General features: G+C 40.1%; 1 protein-coding gene across 13 annotated transcripts in view; it reads right to left on the bottom strand.

Annotated features, from left to right (window-relative positions):
• Positions 1-5,937: 5,937 nt before the first annotated feature.
• LOC139143378 (homeobox protein Mohawk-like) overlaps positions 5,938-20,451 on the bottom strand; it is a 122,881-nt gene continuing 108,367 nt past the window's right edge. For all 13 annotated transcript variants that reach the window (XM_070713646.1, XM_070713643.1, XM_070713640.1 and 10 more), the window contains 3 exons: positions 16,068-16,439; positions 8,050-8,098; positions 5,938-7,660 (listed from right to left, as the gene is read on the bottom strand). In XM_070713646.1, the coding sequence (XP_070569747.1) occupies positions 7,540-7,660; positions 8,050-8,098; positions 16,068-16,439 (542 nt within the window). In that variant the 3' untranslated portion in view covers positions 5,938-7,539. The remainder of the gene's footprint in view (positions 7,661-8,049; positions 8,099-16,067; positions 16,440-20,451) is intronic.

Here is a 20,451-nt window from a genome sequence, read left to right as displayed (position 1 = left end):
AGTTGGCTTTGTACATATATCAGTCTGATCTAATATTATACAGGTGCAGCCAACGAACAATGCACTTTTAAAGGGGTCCTTATTATGATAAGATATATTGTGCATGACAAGTAATGTGAACTGACTAATTTTAAGTCTAGAGGGTAATTAATTAGCTGTTCATAATTTGCCCTCCAACTGAAAATTTTTCGACTTACCCTCCCGCACTCAAACTTCATTTTTACCCACTCCCCACTTATTTTTGCCTGTTTCCCCTCCCCACTATGAATTTTTGAAGCTCCCCTGCCCTGTGGCGAAAAAAACTTGCCGATTTCCCCTGCCCTGGAAAAAATTCCCCTCAAAATTTTGTCATTCCAACCCTGCATAGATAAAAAGTTATAATTACTTGGCCTGTGTCCCGGGAAACACCATGGCTCAACTACCCTGGCCCTGTCCCCGTTTTGAAAGTAGCTTTCCTCTCCTCGTTTTTCTGCAAAGCCCTGTCCCCAGGACAATCAACCGATATCTACCCTGCCCTACAAAAAAACTAAAATTTGCTCCCCTGCCACTTAAAAACATGTCCCCTGCCCGAGCAAAATTAAAGTTTCCCCTGCCCTCAAAAGTTGCTCCTGGAACAGCTTTTTCGATGAATAGCTCCGTTGGCTGCACCCGATTATATAGGGCTCAGTCCTTGGTGTCGCGCCAGGGGTGAAGATTGGCAATGTTATTTGTATTGATTCATGATAAAATATAATTAATTGTTACTTAACTATGCCCACTTTCCCTCTGATGAAAGCATTTCACGTACGTACACGATGTCAAACCCTGAAGTACGGTGGCCCCTACACGCCACGGAACTCTATTACTTTTGAATATAAACTCTAATTTTTCTTGACAATATCTTTAATATTTGTAAGAAATTTTATTTCTCCACCGCGAACTTTTAATTTTGTACGGGCAACTTTATTTTTAGAGTAAAATGTTAACTTTTAAAAAATAAACTTAACTTTATCTTAACTTTAATAGAATATGTGTTTCTAAAAAGTATTTTTTATTTTGTAAAACAAAAGTAATTTTTTTTCAAGACAACAGACTCCCCTACACGTCATGGAAATTTATTACTTTTGAACATAAACTCATATTTCTTGACAATATATTTAATATTTGTGAGAAATTTTATTTCTCCACAGCAAACTTTTATTTCTGAACGGGGAAACTTTATTTTTGGGGTAAACTGTTTTTAAAAAACTTTTAACAAAAACACTTTAACTTTTAAAAAATAACTTTAACTTTGAACAAAATATTTGTTTCTCAAAAACGTTTTTATTTCGAAAAAAAGTAAAAATTGTTCACAGCAAGAGTTTAAGATTTTTGCTGAGCGCGAACTGAGTTACTTAAATGACATAACCTTATGTTTTTAGAGCAGAAAACTTAAATTCTTAAAGAAAAGTTTTATTTTTCAAGAGTAAAATTAATTTCTTTATGGAAAAAAGATTTTCTCAGAGCAGCAAATTGAAATACAGTGAATAAAACTTTTTTTCTCAATGGAGAGAAATTATTTTCTGAAGACAACAAAACTAATTCCTTCAAGATATATTTTCTACATATGAGTGTGGTTTAGGAATTTGGTATAAATAAACTGAGAAAGAACGGAAAAGGATGAAAAAGTCAAACTTACTTTTCTTCAGAGCGAAATTTATTTCTGAGAGGAGAAATATTTCATGTGAGGGCGCTATTACCTATAATGCATAGCAAACTCTCCTAGCGAGAGTAAACATATAAAATCTTTTTTCCATAAAGAAATTACATTTAAATATTCTAGTGTCTACTCGACTACATGTACATGTACATGGATGCCTTGAAGGAGGTCGACGTTGACTGAGCCCATATGACAATAGGTTTACCCATGCACCACAGTCCCTCCAGAATTTCGTGTCACGTGCATGCTTTGTAGCTTTGATCACACGTGTGTGATAATGGCTAGACGGTCATTTTCAAGGGTACACATCCTCCAAAAAGAGATATGCTGTTATTTTATACGTTTACATGACCAACAATATGCGTTCCACTATTTGTTTATCTATTGCATTGTTTATTTCATATTTTGTCTTCTTCTCATTTCGTCATTAAAGGGACATAAGCTGTAACTTGTTGCAAGTTTTTCAGTATTCTGCTTCTTTATATCAACTACCGTGTCTGACCCTAATCCGTTTGTCATGCTGAAATTTCGATATATTTTTTCAACACAGCTTATATGTGTGTAGTGATCATTGTTTATTGTTTACAAATGAATTCTAGTCCGGACTTGAATACATTTTCAACAATAACAAGAGAGATTATACTCATATAGGTTGTGTTCATATGCTAAATAGTTGGTATTACAGTTTAGGGATTCAATGCAGAAAGTGTAGGGAAACCACAAAACATGAGTTCTGAAAAAAAATAGACAAAAGATACAGCTTATGGAACTTAAACGTGTTTGGGTACGGTCCAGTTCAGTCGTGATTATACTACATAACAAGCAAATTATATTCTAGTAAATTCAAATTTATTTGTAAACTTCGTGTTCCCTTCTATTTTCAAAAGGAACAGCATGCAGAAACCCGATGAATGAAATAATTCCTGATCATGTGGTGTAACAGCTTTCTGTGCTACCAAAATGATTGAGAAGCAAAGCGTCAGATCCAAAATTGCTGAAATGCCTTGAGATGATGGGTTTAAGGTAAAATTTGTCACCAACATCGATATCCATGACATGACCATAGGGGTCGCCTACGTATCCATCCCCAGGGTTGGGTAGGTGTTTTGTTGTATTGCTAATAAAGGTTTATTCTACCAAACTTTGGTGTTATTGTCTTGCACTGCCCTTGACAATCTTGCGTAAACGTTTTATCTGCATGCTGCATCTATTATCTAACCAGTTTGAGTGCCTAATTTGCTAAGCAAGCAAGGTGGTAATTTAGTACATTATCTGATGAGTTTGAGTGCCTAATAATTTGCCAAAGTAAGCAAGGGTAAATTACTAATCTGTGAACGCTCTCACCAGATTATCACCAGATTAACTTTGACAAAGTCAACAACTAACGCACCAGCAAGGTATAACCAATACATCTCTAAAACCAAACGATTGGTGGAAGGGGAGTGTGAGTTTTGGATACTGGGGGTTTCACCGGGGAGCGGGGGATTTAAATCGTAGTGAGAGCGCACTTTCATCAGCTTGGGCTTTCAAAACCAACTGTTTAAATATTCAAAAACATATTTACATTTTGTACAGCTTCAGTTGCTTAGATCTCAATATCGCCTGACTGTGTAAACTAGGGCTGCAGTCACAGTGCACCACCCAATATGAGGAAGAATAGAATGCAGAGGGAGAGGCGGTTGGCGGCGGAGAATGGTGATTATGAAGAGAGTGTACGTTGACAGGGAGGTCAAATAATAATAGTGTCCTTGTTGCACTTTTTATGGCATCTACATTACGTTTGAACCAACAGCAACACAACAGTTATGTTCGTTGAATTTAATTGGTCAACAACAACAACACGACTAATAAACATAAACAACAATACAGACAGCAAAAACGTTGGCAGAGAGTTGCATCGGTTCAAATAATGGTAGTGTCCTTGTAGCGTTCCTTATGACATCCACATTACGTTTGAACCAACAACAACACAAAAGTTATGTTCGTTGAAGTTTATTGGTCAACAAAAACATTACAAATAAGCATAAACAACGATACAAACAACAACAACCAGATGTCTGGGTACCCTGTGGTTGTATATAGTGTGAAGACGATTGCCAACAGCTTTTATTTTGTCTCTTCCGCTAAAGGTTACTTTTGTTCATAGATTTTAGAATTGTACATTTATGCGTAAAAACACCACTGTCAGAAATTCACGGAATAGCCTGCATCGCCTCAGAAGCCATTAACTCAGTGTCATTTAACACGCAACGAAAAAGTTTCAATAGAAGTTCACGACTCAGGGTTGCCAAGTAGTCGAAGTCTCTTGAGTTGTATGATCAGGCTGATAACTAGTTCTCCATGTCTAGCGCAGTACTTAACGAGATTAGGGACCAATCATGAAACCGCATAGCAGAAATTGTGATAATTGTTTAGAATTTTCTTGAACAATGCTGTTTTACGTGAAAAAATATAAACACTGTGCATGAAAGTCGAAAGAAAGAAAAAGGTAAATTCAGGGGGAGACGCTGTGTAGACAATGCGAAATATTGAAAACAAAAAAAATCAAAGTCGAGCGGTGTGAGGGCGTTGTTTATCCGATTAGGCAATGTTTGGTCACACAGACTGCAGACTGACGAGAAGTCGATCAAGCATAACATTCTCGCAAGCCAGAGCTTTATCTCCGCTCCACGATCGATCCTCGTGATGGTAAGGCATGGTTCCATGGTTTACGAGAGATAACTCACAGTAGTCACCAAATGCCTGCCGTTGGTGTCTTGAAATGTAATATTGCGAGTTCGTTACTTCTCTTCCCATGTAATTCATGGTCTTCAACTTGGTCAACGGCATCTCTGAGCGCGCATAGGCGTGTATTATTGTTGATATACTCCGACTATTCTGGACTACATTTCATCTGTCAACAATGATATACGTTTAGTAAGCCAATACTTAAACTTTCCCTTCAGAGCTTAGATTGAAGTTCACCCACCACTTCTGGACTGTGTACAGTTTGCAATAATTACAATTAAATAATAATTCAAAAAATACTATCCAATCTTTGGATGCTTTTGATCCCCAAAAATGAGCCATATTGTCTCTGGAGATGCCAGTATTTCAATTCTCGTTGATGGATTCAGTCGATTGTTCACAGTGTTCGTGTACTCGATGGCGAATACGAATATGATTTGGTTGTGAACATCTCTGTTTTACGTTCGTCACCCTAAGTTCGAAAATCGTTGTGTTCACATTTCATTCAGCATTTTTACCTGTGTACTTTTGATTTCAAACAATCTTATCAAAATATAAAAGCAAAAAGATTCAGCTGATATTTATATATAAACCGATCTTCCCCAGCAAACGGAGGGAGAGTTCATGTATCGCACCAATATATATATATATATATATATATATATATATATATATATATATATATATATATATATATATATATATATATATATATATATATATATATATATATATATATATATGTGTGTGTGTGTGTGTGTGTGTGTGTGTGTGGGTGGGTGTGGGTGTCAATTTGCACTCATAAGTGCTGTGTACCTTCAGTTGAACTACAAATGTAGGATAAAACTTAAAATTAGCGTTTTTCCTAAATATGTCATTGAACATTTTCTAAGATAATACTGGTATAGACAAATCATTCAAAACTTTCTCATGTGAAATAAGTCTATGGTTCAGTTTATATGTACAGACCATCATATGCGAATGATTTCTGTTTGGGTCTCGTATTTTGATTTTAAAATACAACATCAAATGCTTCGAGTCGATGAAATTGTGTAGTCACCTAACTGAGGGCACTGGTTTAATTATTTCGCCTCCAAACGAGAAAATCTATCGATCTTTATTCGACGTCTGAACGGATCCACTAATTGACCATCCTTGGAAGTACTTCGAGTCTCAAAATAAAATATATTGTTGGAAAGGTCTTTGCGCTTCGTTGCGATAGCAATCATTAAATCGTGTCTCGCGGATGGAATCGGGTGCCACATTCGCGGTTTCTTCTTTATGGTTTGTTTTTTTTTGGTTTTGTTTTATACAGGAGTCTGTGTAGACTGGAAGATACGTCGCTCGAGGGCGCTCTCTACGCTCCCCCGAGCGCAGGGAGCGTCCCCGAGCGATCAGTCTAGAGTCTGTGACGATGTCTCAATTTACATGTTGTATGTCAGAAGTCGTAATGTAGAATCGTGTCACCTTGTTTCTTCTCCCTGCCCTCACACCGGAGCAACTTCCATTCATAACGAAAAATACGCCATTACTTTTTCATAATATTGCCTCACTTGATTTTTATTTACAGCAAGATTGATGAGGAAATGGATGAAATATACATGTACACACATTGAATGTCAATTTCATCCAACTTACGTACAAAGAAGAGGGTCGTCTTGAAAAATATAGTGATCGACCCGAATATTCAAAGAAAACACGACCTGCTGTTTCCTTGATTTATATTTTTTTGTTTTGATTTAATCTCTATAGTCCACAATACTTCCATGGCAACAAATGAATTCACATTGATGAAAAACATCTCTATGTGTATGATAATACTTTTTTTCTGAGAAATAAATGAAAATTGATGAAGCCGCCTTAAACGCAGCCAAGATCTGACCTATCCAGTCGGATTCACAAAGGTGTCTTGGCATTGTACGTTATCAGTGCGTAAAGTAAACACTAACCAGGTGCAAGACAAGATCGCATTCAAATCGCATGCTAACAGAATTCATTCTGTGTTGAGTGTTTTCACCCTCAATGTTATCGTTATATTGTCCAAAGCACGAACGTTACGACCTGCGAAATGGTCTGTGCTTTGGCCGATTTTTTATTAAATATTATTTTTTCTTCATGCATTTCTGTTTATAATTTATGTTCATAAGTTTTTGTCACCCTAAACGCGGGGAAAAAACGATAAGCTACGCACATGACAGGCAACTAATGAGAATCACACGATGGAGGTTGAACTCTTTAAAAACTGGAACGAAGTCATAACTTTCTGTAATTACAAGGAAAAAATTGTGAACGCCTCACCAAAATCAATAAAATGTTAAATGAACATGAAAATCTAGACGAATTTTATTTTTAAAAACACCTGCGAACCATTTGTGCAAATTTAGTAATTATTAGCTCTACGTTATCAAACTTAAAAGAATGGGCAGTAAAAGCGCCCTCTTTCGGCGCATGACATAACGTCACATGAAAACGAATGAATTTAGTACCTATGCGAGGAAAAAATGGCTCTACAATAATCAAAGCTTAAATCGGCATTGGAAAATTCGGATAAATTTTTCGTCCGACTACAAATTAAAGAAACCTTGGGAACAAAATGAATCGGTTAAATTAAAACAAGACGTGCGCTTGCGCACTTAGTAACTATCTTCATGAAACCCCACTAATTCGTAAGGCACGGATATTTTGGCCAATCTCGTTGCCATTTTTAAGGTAATGCTAGCAAAATTTGACCACTTTGATTGAAGTTCGCTACCGAAGTACACTGAAGTTCGCTACCGGAGTACACCATTCGTATCTCCGAACTCTTCATCTTCAGAAGGTAAGGCAAATTAAAAGCGATTTTTCGTGTCCCATAGAACTGATTTCCATTATGATGGCAACTGACTCAGTGTAGAGATGGCCGTAGTTCGGGGAGGTCTCAATGGAGATCGACAAAATCCAAGGTTCAGTACATTTACGATGAACGAGGACATGTTCTTCCCTTCCGCGTAGGTCTTGCTCACCCGGAACAAGATTGATCACATCAAATTATCAGCTGAGGACTCGATTAGATATTGTAACAACGCCACCGCTGTCCATAAGCTAATGCATCCAGTCTTTCGTTTTATTAAACTTCCACTTGAGCACACGTTTTTTTAGCGCGTAGCACCACACGGTGTATCCCTCGCCTGTAATTGTCTCTGTTTCAGTCTCGCCATGTGAGTTAAGGCCATGGCAGCATTGATCTCCTTCCAATACGTTTCATCTGTTTGTTTACTGTAAATATATAACAAAAACACACATTATTTAATGATCAATGGGCCTGTGAGGGCGTCGTAGCTATGCAGTTAACAAATCGCATGGGAACCTCAGCCAATCTGATGATGACGACTCTCGTAGCTTGGCATTGCAAAGAGTTCACGGTTGTTGATTGCAAGATGTTGCAATGCATTATCAACAAAATGTGTCAAAATTCTGACCGTGAAAATGTTTATCCTTTAAATTATGTTTTACAATTGTCAACAAGCCCACGTGACGTATTGATGGACAACAAAGGCAGTAAAGGAACAAGGCAATTGCTGTAAACATCTAAGTTTGGATAATTGAGGTCAGAAAAGTTAAACTGAGTGGAAGAACTGCGATAGTTGATCGCTATGACAACGTACCTGTTCCAATGTACATTGACATTAGGAAATGTAAATTCGCCCTGGAAATCTGAAAAAAATAGAAAAGGAAAAGAGATTACTTCAAGAGGTTTAGAATGAAAAAGTTGAGTATTTTCACCTGGGCAAGTTGATGAGGAAAACGTTCTTACAGTCACATCATGATAAGAGTCAACTTTGAATGAAATTCGCACTTCCCTCGCTTCCCTCAAACTGGGAGTAACGTTCTTGATGTAATGCAGTTGCAACGTTTTGTGTTCCCGGTCTCCGATCCGCATCTCCCGATATATCAGTGGTACGATCATTGCAGTATTTTCTGAAGCACTTCCATCTATACATCCGTTGACAACTTATCATGCCTTTTGCCAACCTCTCAAGAGTCATGGCATAGTAGTCAGAAAATGTTTTGACAGTGTAAGCAAACAATTTGCCGGGAGAGACCCACCACTGCAAGATTGGTTTTCATCACGCTAAATGGAAAAAGCCTCGGAATGTTTTTGCGACGCAAAAGCTATTGCAAACAAATAACCCTATATCGGTTTTCGACAGATGGCGGTCAATGGAACGCTTGTTGGTCATGCTTGCCAATGTTCCCTCGCATTTATCATAGTTGTGTACATATCTGATCACATCGCTTGACGGGACATATTAGTGTATCATTAAAGAAATGTTTGACCTTATAACTGTGGAAGCATTATTTCTAGTATGGAAGGTTTGAGTTGTTGTGAGAAACGTGTCATTGCTGTTAAGCAGACAGAATTTTGCCCGCATGGTCATCAAGATTTGCGCACACCTAAAGAACTAAAGTACCGGTAAACGAAATGATCTGCATTAGCAGAGAGGAGGAGAGTACAACTGAGATTTTGATGGGACCGAACTCCTCCCTGACCTAAGTGTATCCTCTAAAGCTGTTACCAGACCTCTCTGAAATATAAACCTTAACAGCTTTTTATCCACGCTGCGACCGTGAAACGCGGTTTACTATGGCGTGAGTAACTAAAGTCTATTACCCTTTTGTGCGGGCAAGAAATATTCACGCGCTTGTCATGCAACAAAAAAGATTCTCTGAAAGAATCCATTGACAACCAGTCGCTCCGGCCCAATGTTGTAACGTAAACGCCATTAAAATTTGGTCTCGGTGTTTTAGATGGGTTAGTTGCCATTCAGCGCGTGTTTTACATTACGATTGTTGAAAGCTCTCTGGAACGATTCGGGAATACCAGAACACGATCAGAATGTAATGCTCTCCTAGGGTGGGTGGTACGGATGGTGGAACGTAAAATATGAAGTTTATTTCAGAAATCTGGAGGGACCAGAGAAACGTGACATTGCCCAAGAGTGAGGTGAGCTGTACGACCCTAGCCAGGTGTCATGGGTATTTTTTCAAGGCAATGTAATCACGCTATACAGCTACAAAACGCTCAAGTATACTTGGCAATCGAGAGGTAAAAATTTACATGGAGTGGGGTAAACTAACGCGCTCCTCACGGGGCTGTTTGTCAGTTCACAACCTCGAACACCTGTTGGGTCTGGGCGAGAGTTAGTTGTAATCCAGCTCTTTGAAAAATATTGTATGACCTGGTGATGAACTCCAAACAAGTAAAGTTTACCTTCACTAGGAACAGCAAGATAACACAAGTTGAGATTTTTTCTGGAAGGAACGGGACAAAATTACCTATTCAGTAAAATGTCTGGAATTTGAGAGGATGGAAGGACACTGCTCTGCGAGAAATTGATTGCAAAGATGTGACCTCGACGGAAACCGATCTCCATGTATTGAAAGAGTAAAACAAAACAATTTTTCAGTTCCTCGAAACCGATAACATGGGAAGACTTGCTAACAGAAAAACAGCGAGTCACTGAGTAATAATAGAAAGCAGACAGACAGCCCTTGGGCGGTGTGGATAGCATGGTACTGCCCAGCATCATCATGGTGAAAGAGATGTTTTGAGAGGAAAGAGGGAGAAAACCGGACGAACAATAAAGAATACCGCACCGGCAAACAAAAGCGACGCACAGACGCAGAAACAGCGCAAAACACCTCAGTTTTCGTCCACCTTGGTTTAGACTTTAACCAACAGCACAGACAGTTTATTTAAACAGCTTCGGACACAGTGCAGGGGTGTTGATGACACTCCGGGCAAGGACAGCTTCAAAGTGGTACCACTCCCTGATGATGCAACATCGCACTTCTACGTCTGTGACTGCACGCAATTTGAACTCTGACCCCGAAAGAGATGACGTTCGATCCTTTCGTTCCGGTAAAACTTTGTTGTTTATTCTTCAAATATGGGATTTGTTTCTTCTCTTGAAACGAATATAAACTCTCTCAAGACTCGATGCTCAAGAGTGGGGTGTCTACCTTGAATAATGAAATAGTTGTACTAACTAAATACAAAATGCAAATCCTCACTAGTAGCCCAATACAACGAATTACTTGTGTTTTTATAGCTACTTAACAGGCATGTTCAATCGCCCGACGTCTGGGCCATGGTTCCAACATACCTAATGAACAATTGTTACAAGCATTCATTAGAAATTTACGGGCAAGTCTCCCTATTCAGCAGGATATAATATAAACACTTACAGACTGACTCAACACACTGCGTGATTGAATATTACATTACTTCTTACTTGCCAGCGTATTTGGGGAACTGGATAACCTAATATTTTAGGAAGCTGGAATTTGCGTCATCTAAAGCATTATTGTATTGCCAAATAACAGTCGACTAAGATAACAGTTTGACTTGGTAAAAGGTAGGCAAACAAGCCACCTACGGTTTCTTGATCGGATTTTACATTTGCTCCTATGAATCACAGGAAGACTGGCTCTCCGTGATGAGACCTTAGGGGGCGGTAAAGCGACTAACACCGCTTGCTGCTAATTAAAGCGCCCTTCGAACAGGCAAGCTGGTCCTGATGTGTGCATTTCATTTCCCTTTCCAATTGTTGACCTATTTTTGTCCGACTAGGTACTTTATACCTACTCTTGCAAAGAATTCCACACTTTCTGTCTCGGCCTCAAATAATATGAGCTATTTTTTTATATAAAAGAAGCGCATGCTGGGAACACCTTTTCTAGAAATTTTCCTCCACATTTTCTTCGATTTTAACAACATCCTTCGAAGTCCAGCGGTCCAGCCTAAACTCGATCACGTGACATGACATGATTTTGAATACAAATGTTCTTTTTCACAAAGATTACTTGTTTGAACGTCCCTTTTTTCTGCCTTGTGATATGTCTATAACTGTTGCTAATTCAAAATCGAACAACCAACGATACTTAGCGTAATTTTCGTATTTTAAAAGAAACCAATCCTTGCCTTGAGAGGTCTGGTTTTCAGGAAAATGAAAGTCATTAAAATATTTTCAATTTACCATACGTATGCAAGTTTTACCTCAAACAGAAAGGCGCTTCGTCATTCAGGTTTAACAAAAACCAGGAATTGAATTTTACTTCATCGAGCTGAGACAGAATGGTAGAAATTTTAAAATTCGAAAATTGATATTTTGGTCTTAAACTCTGCACCTCGTTTATACAATGATGATACCCGCCGACGCAATGCCAAATGTCGCTGTCGACCTTTGAATTTTAGCCAGGACTTGAGTTCATTTGTCAGTGATAATATTGCATTTAGTGTAACAATGAAGTGTGTTCACAAAGGTTGTACAATGTACTTCGCCACAATTTTCGGAGATTGATGAGAAAATGAATTCTTTGTAAAAGCCACTAAAATGAAATATCGTAAAAAGTTACAGCAAAGCATATGATAAGCTACTTTTACAAGTAGGTTCGCGTGACTTGGCAGGTCTCGCACATGACGTCATCCGTCAAAAATTGTTTATTCCGAATCACATAACAGCTCATTCTCAAAGTGCCAGTCGTGGTCACGGTACAATTACGACCGATGAATGGACAACATTTTTTCCCTCGCAGCGACTCACCGAAACTGACACCGGTGATCATCTTTGTACAACTACTGTGGCACGTGGTTAGAGAAAAGTGTGAAAGTCCTCAATTTTCCAGCTTGTATTCCGACACTCCTGAAGTAGGGGGCTACGCATACTTTCCGAACACCGTCATAGCTTCAAATGACGCCGATTGTGAGCGCCAGACAGACCGCGGCGAACTCGCCCGGGACTGAGAGAAAGACAACAAGACACTTGACAGGTGCCGCCAACTGGTAAATTTCATGAATTTCGCAAAATCATCACAAAACATGTTTTGAAGGCTGATATACCGATTTTTCTTATTTTTGACCCTGACCTAAAATTTGGAGGGGAAAGTGAGAGCTGTTCGTAACTGCCCTCCCACTGGCATACGCTGAAAATATGCCCTCCCACTGAATTTTGATGCCCACTGCCCTCCGGTATCTACAGTCTGCCCGCTCCCCACTCCCCACAACAATTCAAGCTCCCCGCTGCCCTCTCCCCACTACTGAAATTTCCCATTGCAAACTAGATGCCCACTAGGCACCCCAGAACAACGCAAAACCGTGCGAGCAGTTAGCAGTATACTTGGAACATTGCTCCCTCTAAGTTAGGCGCTTAATTTCTCCTCAAGTTATCAAGCACGCCGCTTTCCCCTCTCTCTACGTATTTTCCGGTGCCCACTGTCCAAAATTTTCTCCCCGCCCGCTGAAAGTATTGAAATTTCTTCCCCGCCCACAGTAAATATCGATATTTTCTCCCCGCCCGCCGATTAGTTTTGAAATTTGCCCGCCCGCTGAAAAACTTCGCACGAACACCTTTTTGCACGAACAGCTTAGTTGGCGGCACCTGACTTGAGTGCCCCGGGCACAAGAACTTACAGACCAGCTCCAAAACCCTGCGTCACTCAAGTTGTAACTCAAGACGCCGGTGCGGATCGCGTATCCACAAATCGAAGCCACTTCACGGTAGTATGGCCATTCACACAGTCCCCGAATTAAAAGAGTATTCATCACGCGATAGCTCAGCATCGCCATGAGAAAAAAAAATCTTTTGAAAAGAAAAAAGGGAATACTAGACCTCGCTACCTAAAAGCAAAAAGACACAGAGTGACTTGTAGCATTTCGTATAATTGGCTCTAATTGACATCTATTGAAATCACTTTGTCATTGTGGTTCTCTTTGCATGCACGGCCAACCTTGGTATTTGACAAGTGACTCACAAGCCTTCGGATAATTACCGTCCCGAGTTGGCGTGTTTTGCGGGAACCCTGGAACGCCCTAGCCCTCCGCCCCTGGTTCCTTTCTCCGCAAAGTCTGGATGTACCGGGGATTCTGAAATCTGGTGCTCATGTTTGTCCGCCCTTCGATGAGGTAACTACCATCGAAACGATTGACGCGTCTATTCAGATTTTACATGGACAAGACATCGAAATACATGTGACGCTATAATGTATGCAAATCACAATGATGACGTAATTCTAAAGCGTAGATTCCGAAACATACCAAGCAACCGCACGCAATGATCGCTGCATTGTGTTGAATGCTGGATTTGTTTTTGACTAAGCGAGAAATACTCGGCTCTGTCATCGCGACGATGTAGCATCAATTATATGCAAGTATTTGTTTGGCCTGTTTTACATGTAGGGCCTATATATATATAAACGAGAAATATCTCAAAAATGTCTACATATATCTGGAAAGATGAATGAAAGACGATGTAGCTTATCGATGTTTCCGTATATGGCCTTCTAACAAGTAACCAGTACTAAAACTGGTTCACGCTTAGTTTCATTTATGCAACCACCAAATTTATGCTTTTTGACTTCTTCATATTGACTTTTTTATGGTCGCCAAATATTCGGCAAGGTGGGTCGGGTTGAATGATTAATTAAACATTTTCAACTAATCAACATCTTATGATTTGTTTTCTGGGTGCAGCTCTCCTGAACTCGGACAATGACCCCGTCATGCACAGAGACGGCCTGCGTCCAAATACCTGGCTGTAATAATGTCATAGCGGCATTACAAAGCGGTCAAACAATGCAATTCGTCTTGATATTTGCTGCAGCCGTCACAGTTGACGTAATACGTTTGAATACAAAAAAAACGTCTGCTTGACATAAGTGAGGTAGACTTTATACCATATCATCGGGTATTAGCCGCAAGTTCAAAATGCGAAAGTTGATGATAGGTGAAGACAGAGGGAAAGGCGGTTTCGAATCAAAGCATCTTTCTGCGCCGTCTACATTCACTCTCACAATGGTAAATGCTTTTACTGTCTATACTGGGCCACAACAGTACAATTTCGATATTGTTCGTCTGTAAAGCTGCTACTTTTGTAGATAATTAAATATTGTCGAAAAAATATGTGAAGCGCGACATTGATAATTGCAAATTGTTTATTGTTTTATCACTGACAAGCATTGACTGTGTTTTGAATGGACAGAACACCCTGTCATGGTCAGAACATTTCGCGGTTCTGTATGCTGCGATATTATTGAACTTGCCTGGTTAGATAGAGATGCCATCTGACAAACTATCGATATTCTCACAATCAAACTATCACAGGTATGTTGCACACACTCTCACGATTTTGCTCGTTTAAAGCATGCATGGAAGGTCGGAACGGATAAAACACGAAGGGTCGGAAGGCATACTCTCTATGGTCTCGGAATAGTTTTCGATTTGCGTCGGTCCGTGGCAATTTGCATACATTTTGCACCAGACGCCAGAATACAGGGCGGTCTTAATGGTGCTACTGTCAAGCAGACAACCGCGTTAAAAACTGTGTCGGCCTTGCTATTCTAAGCGGCATCAGAGGATTTCATTTTCATTTTTCATTTTAACGACTGTCAAAGATAAAGACGTGTGGAAATCAGTCGATGGAGCGCAGCCTCTTGTCATAATACCATCTAAAAATAGCTTCAAACTTGAAACTAAAACATTCCGCATCCCCCGCAAAATCCAACTTCATGATCAGTTGGCGAGCGCTGTGATTCGTCACAGCACTCAATGCCGTTCATGGTGACGTATTAAGTAGATTTGCATTGAAATTGAACTCCTCTAAGGGCGCCTAAAACGACATTAAATGTACCAGGGAGAAATTTATGATAGCTGACTAATTGGAAGTCCGTGTTTGGAGATTAGTTTATGGACGTTTGATATCGAAGACCGCGTGCTGGTTTAATCCAGATAGAGTGCCTTAAAAGGCCAAGGTTTAGCTTCCTGAGAAATGATATCACGGATATTTTTGGATTATACAACATGGCAATTTCTTCTAAGGGGCAATAAAAGTAACTTTTCATATTACTTCCAAAATTATTTTCCCTTAACAGAAAAACATTCGTCTTATATTGAAATACCGAATGCGAGGATTGCCGACACATCAAGTCGTGCAGAGCAAGCAAACTTGATTTGACGGTCGCTGTTGACAAATAAATAAATTTAAATAAAGTCTAGTTCTTCCCGCCTAAATCGATTGCCATACGTAACATCGAAAATACTGTGTTGACATGCTAAAAAAGCTCGAATCAAAAACGGAATACGGTACGAGTCTAGGTCCAAGATGAAATATGGTGATTGTGCGGTGATCATGAAGTCGTGACGAAAAACTTCGTCAGCCTATTAGATAAAAATACTTGCGTCGTTTGTTTGAATTCCTTTTGTCATTTTACACTCTTATTTATTTGACGATTCGATTTCGTCGAGTATCACTTTCCTGAGAATGCACCTTTACACCGTGATAGGGTCGAGCTTTTTTGGCTCAATACACATAGCACGTACACGCGCCCTCAAACGTGAACGCGACCGTCATCAGAAACTCTCTACATAACACTGAAATTTATCGAATATAACGGTCGAACGTGAAGGATCGAAGTCCCGTTGATAAATCATAATTCACACTTTTAGGGTTTTACAAGCAGGTAGGCGATCCAGTCCTGGCACATTTCACCTAATCGGGGTATTAACTTTTCCAGGAACACGATCTGGAACACGATCTTATTGATTTTTGTAAAACTATGGACAGGAAACACAACAGACTTTATGTAAATAATGTTATTTTACTGAAGAAGTATCTCTGCTTCTTACCATCAAATACTCTATGCTGATGTTCCCCTTCGTTCGATGACGTATCGTTCGGTGACGTTGACATGTCCTCGTAGTCATGGGAACTGAGCGAGCCTGATTTTTTCTTCCTCGGCACTACCCTCTCTTTGGCGGACTGATTTGGCGACTGACAGTGGTGATTAAAAGAGTCATTTAGATACCGCTGTAAGATTGTGTGTTTGTATTTCGGCGGTGCCATGGCGTCGTCGGCGTTCTCCGTCGTGTCGTCGTCATGGTACTCCGAGTGCTCGCTGTCCGACGACAGGGATGGGGAGGGTGGTATGTTGTTGGAAGAGCCGTGATCGTTATTCTTTCTCATGGTGTCCTCTCTGTGTGAAATGTCGTCATCAAAGTCTGTAAAAGACAAAAAAAATAAAATGGTTGCTTCAGGAATTGAAGATAGGGAAACAAGGTTAACGAGACGACAATCAGCATGCTTGTGAAGTGGAATTGTTCGCGCTCAAAATGCGGGCTGTTGATGATGTATATGATGCAATTTGATTTTTGTTTTCAAAATGAAGGATATCCGCCGGTATTGAAGTGTGTGTACACTACAATCAAGGAGACCGATCCTTATCTGTTTCTGTCGTAATTGTCGATGTCGTAATTGTTCCCAAAATAGATTTCCTGGCGTGGAAAGTGAACGCGATTGTCAAATCAGATGTGGGACTCCGCTCCCACATTTTCAATTAGATCCTCGTCCTAAAACTTTCAAAGCGGTATTTAACATCGTTTGGCCGACTCCTTCGCCCCACTGAAAAGTAGCCCGCAAACTTTTTAACATGTAGTTTCCGGTGGAGGTGCTGTGGTTTAGATTACTAATACACGCTTCGCGATGGTAATTATCGAACAATGAATAGGATGTGGCGGTATTCAGCTATCTCTCCTTTTTATCTTTCTTTGTGTTCGTGTCAATAAAGTGGTCCGAGTTCAATAACAGTGAGAAAAAAGAACACGAAAATGTTGCGGGTTTGGCAGCTACCTTTCAATCTACCGACTGGACTAAAGATGAAGGGTGAACGTCCGCTGAAGAAATGTGAGCCTGCCAGGCTTTGCCCTGTATAGGTACACGTGAGGTGTACACGACACACTGTCAGCGATGATATACTGCCAGGACATGTGTTGAACACGTTTGTCTGAAATGTTCTGACATATGTGCATCGCATATTGCCCGCCTCATGGCAACTTCACGATGCCAAACGGATCGGGCTGAACGTTTCCGGTGTCTGCGGCGTCAACATCGTGAAACAGGCACGATGTCGACTCTTTGCAGATACATAACAGTCAAAAGCAAACAGACATTAAAACGCGAAATACGCCGCGTAGAGAGCCCTCAACGGTACCAGATAACGCCCCACGACAAAGTGCGGTCGTTTTCATAGCGCTTTAACGCTTAACTCATCTCAATACCCCAAATATTTAGGCCTAATACCGAGTAATACCTGCTATCCAAAACATGACTTAACGCTCGAATGGTTGTCACCTGATTTAAATCTGTAGCCCTTGTATTTCAAATGAACAACCATAAATGTTCATATTTTGATTGGGAAATTTCAAAAGTGTAACAGCTATATTTTGGCGTATTTTTTTTCAGTTTTTGCTCTATGTAATCTGTATCATGAACATGCAGCGACGAGAATTTCGAACTGCCAACACAGGTACCACATAGCGTCAGCCATTGTCATTAGTTTAAAAGGAAATCGTTGAAGGCCGTCACAACAATTACTTTGATAATGGCGGTGTGCCAACAAAATACTGCGGTGAAAAAAAGTTCAACACCGTACTCTGGCGAGTAACACTAGACGAAGGGCTGCAAATCATTGAACGTACACAACTTTATCCTAGTGAAGCATTCCATGTGTCAAGCGGTGTTCCGTCTGTAGAGCTTGTACGTGACACATAATACAATGGCCAGATAAAAGCCCTATTTTCTGTAATACTCTTTACTACAGAATGTTTTGATACACGAGTATTCAATATCAGTGGAGTACTTAAACTCAAAACTGTCTTTTAAGGGTAAAATGCAAATTATGATACATTACATAATGACAAGGTCGCCGCAAACACAACATGGAATTGCATCAAGTAGTGAAAGTTTATGTATCTTATTAAAACAAAATCGGAGACTGACCAAAAGCGATTTGCTGTTTGAATCAAGTCCTCCAACTCACAGCTGACTCCAAACGATGAATTTGCACGAGATGTGCGTGCAAGTGTAAGTCGCGAAGCCGAGGAGGAGAGATGTTGAGGTGATGCTTCGATGCTTACTGAAGTTACATGCAATGTTTGGATAGGGTTTAAAATACGTTGTATGTCCACAATGTATCTTTGAACACACGGGCACCTGGTCCTGCTCTCAAAGAGCCTTGTTTGGGGAGAACAACGATACAAATCAAACAGAACCGACGATGGAAACAGCTGAACAACCTCATGCAAATCAACGCTGAATAGATACTTCAAATTTGCCGTATATACAAAAAGGAAGACTGTGGTTGCGTTCTACATTGCCAATATTTCATAATGTCAATTGCGCGGCGCTTGTGGAGTCAAACCTGGACTTCGCAAATATTTGAACTGTGTTTCTATTAATTTTCATTACGACGTGAGGGGATGGATTGGATAGAGCCGAAAGCACCGAGGTCTGGTGGATAAGAAAAGAACAGGTCGATGTTGCAGAATGCTGCGGCGTGTTTCTCAGAGACTCCCACGGGCGATTGAATTTAGGCGAATATAATTTGGCAGATTAAACATGCCAGTAAAAAAATATCATGTTTCAATGCAACGTTGTGTCTGATTATATCCACGCTTTGACGGATAAATTGCCGCAAACGATTATTAATAAAGAAAGAACGAGTTCGTACACTGAATCTGTTTGTAAAAAAACACGCTCTTGATTTTTATGAATTGTGTGAATTATGCAGAATTATTTATAGCTGCCCTGGACGCGCCGGGAACCAGTGACTGTTCCCGCAAAATGTCATGGTTACAGTACGCGCGCGAGGTATGATTTCGCCGTCGCATGGAACAACAGATAACGCGACGTCCTGGTGCAGTCCATTAAGAGTTATTTTTGAAAGGCCCGCTATCAGACAAAAGCCAGGCATCCCGTTAGCAATTGGAGTTGCTTAATTGAAAATGGCATATATTACCACTCCATGAAATACAATAAGGATACATTACAATCAGGCCATTAACGTTTATGTTAGAGGTGATTCGCCTACAGAAAATTAAAATATTTTCCGACCGTAGCAAACTGTGGACTATGGCAGCCATTTTCTGCAACGTATTTTCTCGGGGGGGGGGGGGGGGGGGGGGGGGTTTAATTGTGCATCTTCACGAAAACTTTATGAATACTCTGTCTTTTTTATTTGCAGTGAAGCTTTAACACACTACGGCAGACAGGACTTATTTCTGCGAGTGTGACCTCGGGAGGCGGTCAAACCGAAACGTTTTGCCACTAGCATACAAGTGTGATGCATGACATACCTACCTCGCTGCCTAGAAATGAGGCCCGTGTGGCTTCATAACCAGAAATTATTAATATACACGTAAGCTTACAAGGAATGCGAACAGGTACAGCTACCATAGTTTACATACACTGAAAGCAAACACTGTGTTTCCAGCGCCCAAGGGTCTATGGTGTGACATCCGTGCGTTCAGCCGACGCTAATCCGACGTCGAGTTTCCCTAAAATACAGGTGTGCACTCACAAGGTTATCTGTAAAAGCATCGCTGCGACGTTAGTTTGGCAGAGTAAAATTCGAATTCAGCGGTTTGAGTATTGGTCGTAAAATAATATTTCATATATACAGTTCGCTTAAAAACTTATAAATTAAAAGCTACCCTTTTATTGTGCTTCCAAACAAGACAAATCTGCATCTGACCAAGCAACATGTTTTCATGTTGCTTTCATCGACTCCGAGACAACCAATGAAAGTCGACACTTCTCAACAAGATGTCAACTTATCACAATCCTCGTGACTAGAATTCGAGAAAACCGATTTGCGAGGGCGGTAGTGACTTTCAAGTGTCGATATTGAAAGTACTGCGCCGAGATTCATAAACTACTCATATTCAATTCAGTTGAATTGGAGAAACTTTAAGGGAGTCGGCAAGTATTATTCAGACACACAAAGACGACACAACACGAACTTCTTGTTTCAAACAAACGCACTCGTGACGTCACAGACAGCGTTGTTTGTCATAGCTGCCTTGCTAGGAGGGTTTACAGTTCATTTAGGACAAAGTTCCCTGTCTGCTGGAATTGGTTTTGTAATTTACACTATTTGAGAAGGCAGTTATATTGGTTGAAACCTTGGAAAATGTTGAAAGAGTGGTCCATCAAAACAAAATCTCCAGCCGAACT

Source organism: Ptychodera flava, chromosome 11 (assembly GCF_041260155.1).
Source record: "Ptychodera flava strain L36383 chromosome 11, AS_Pfla_20210202, whole genome shotgun sequence".
NCBI lineage: Eukaryota > Metazoa > Hemichordata > Enteropneusta > Ptychoderidae > Ptychodera > Ptychodera flava.
This window is presented reverse-complemented; position numbering and strand designations above follow the sequence as displayed.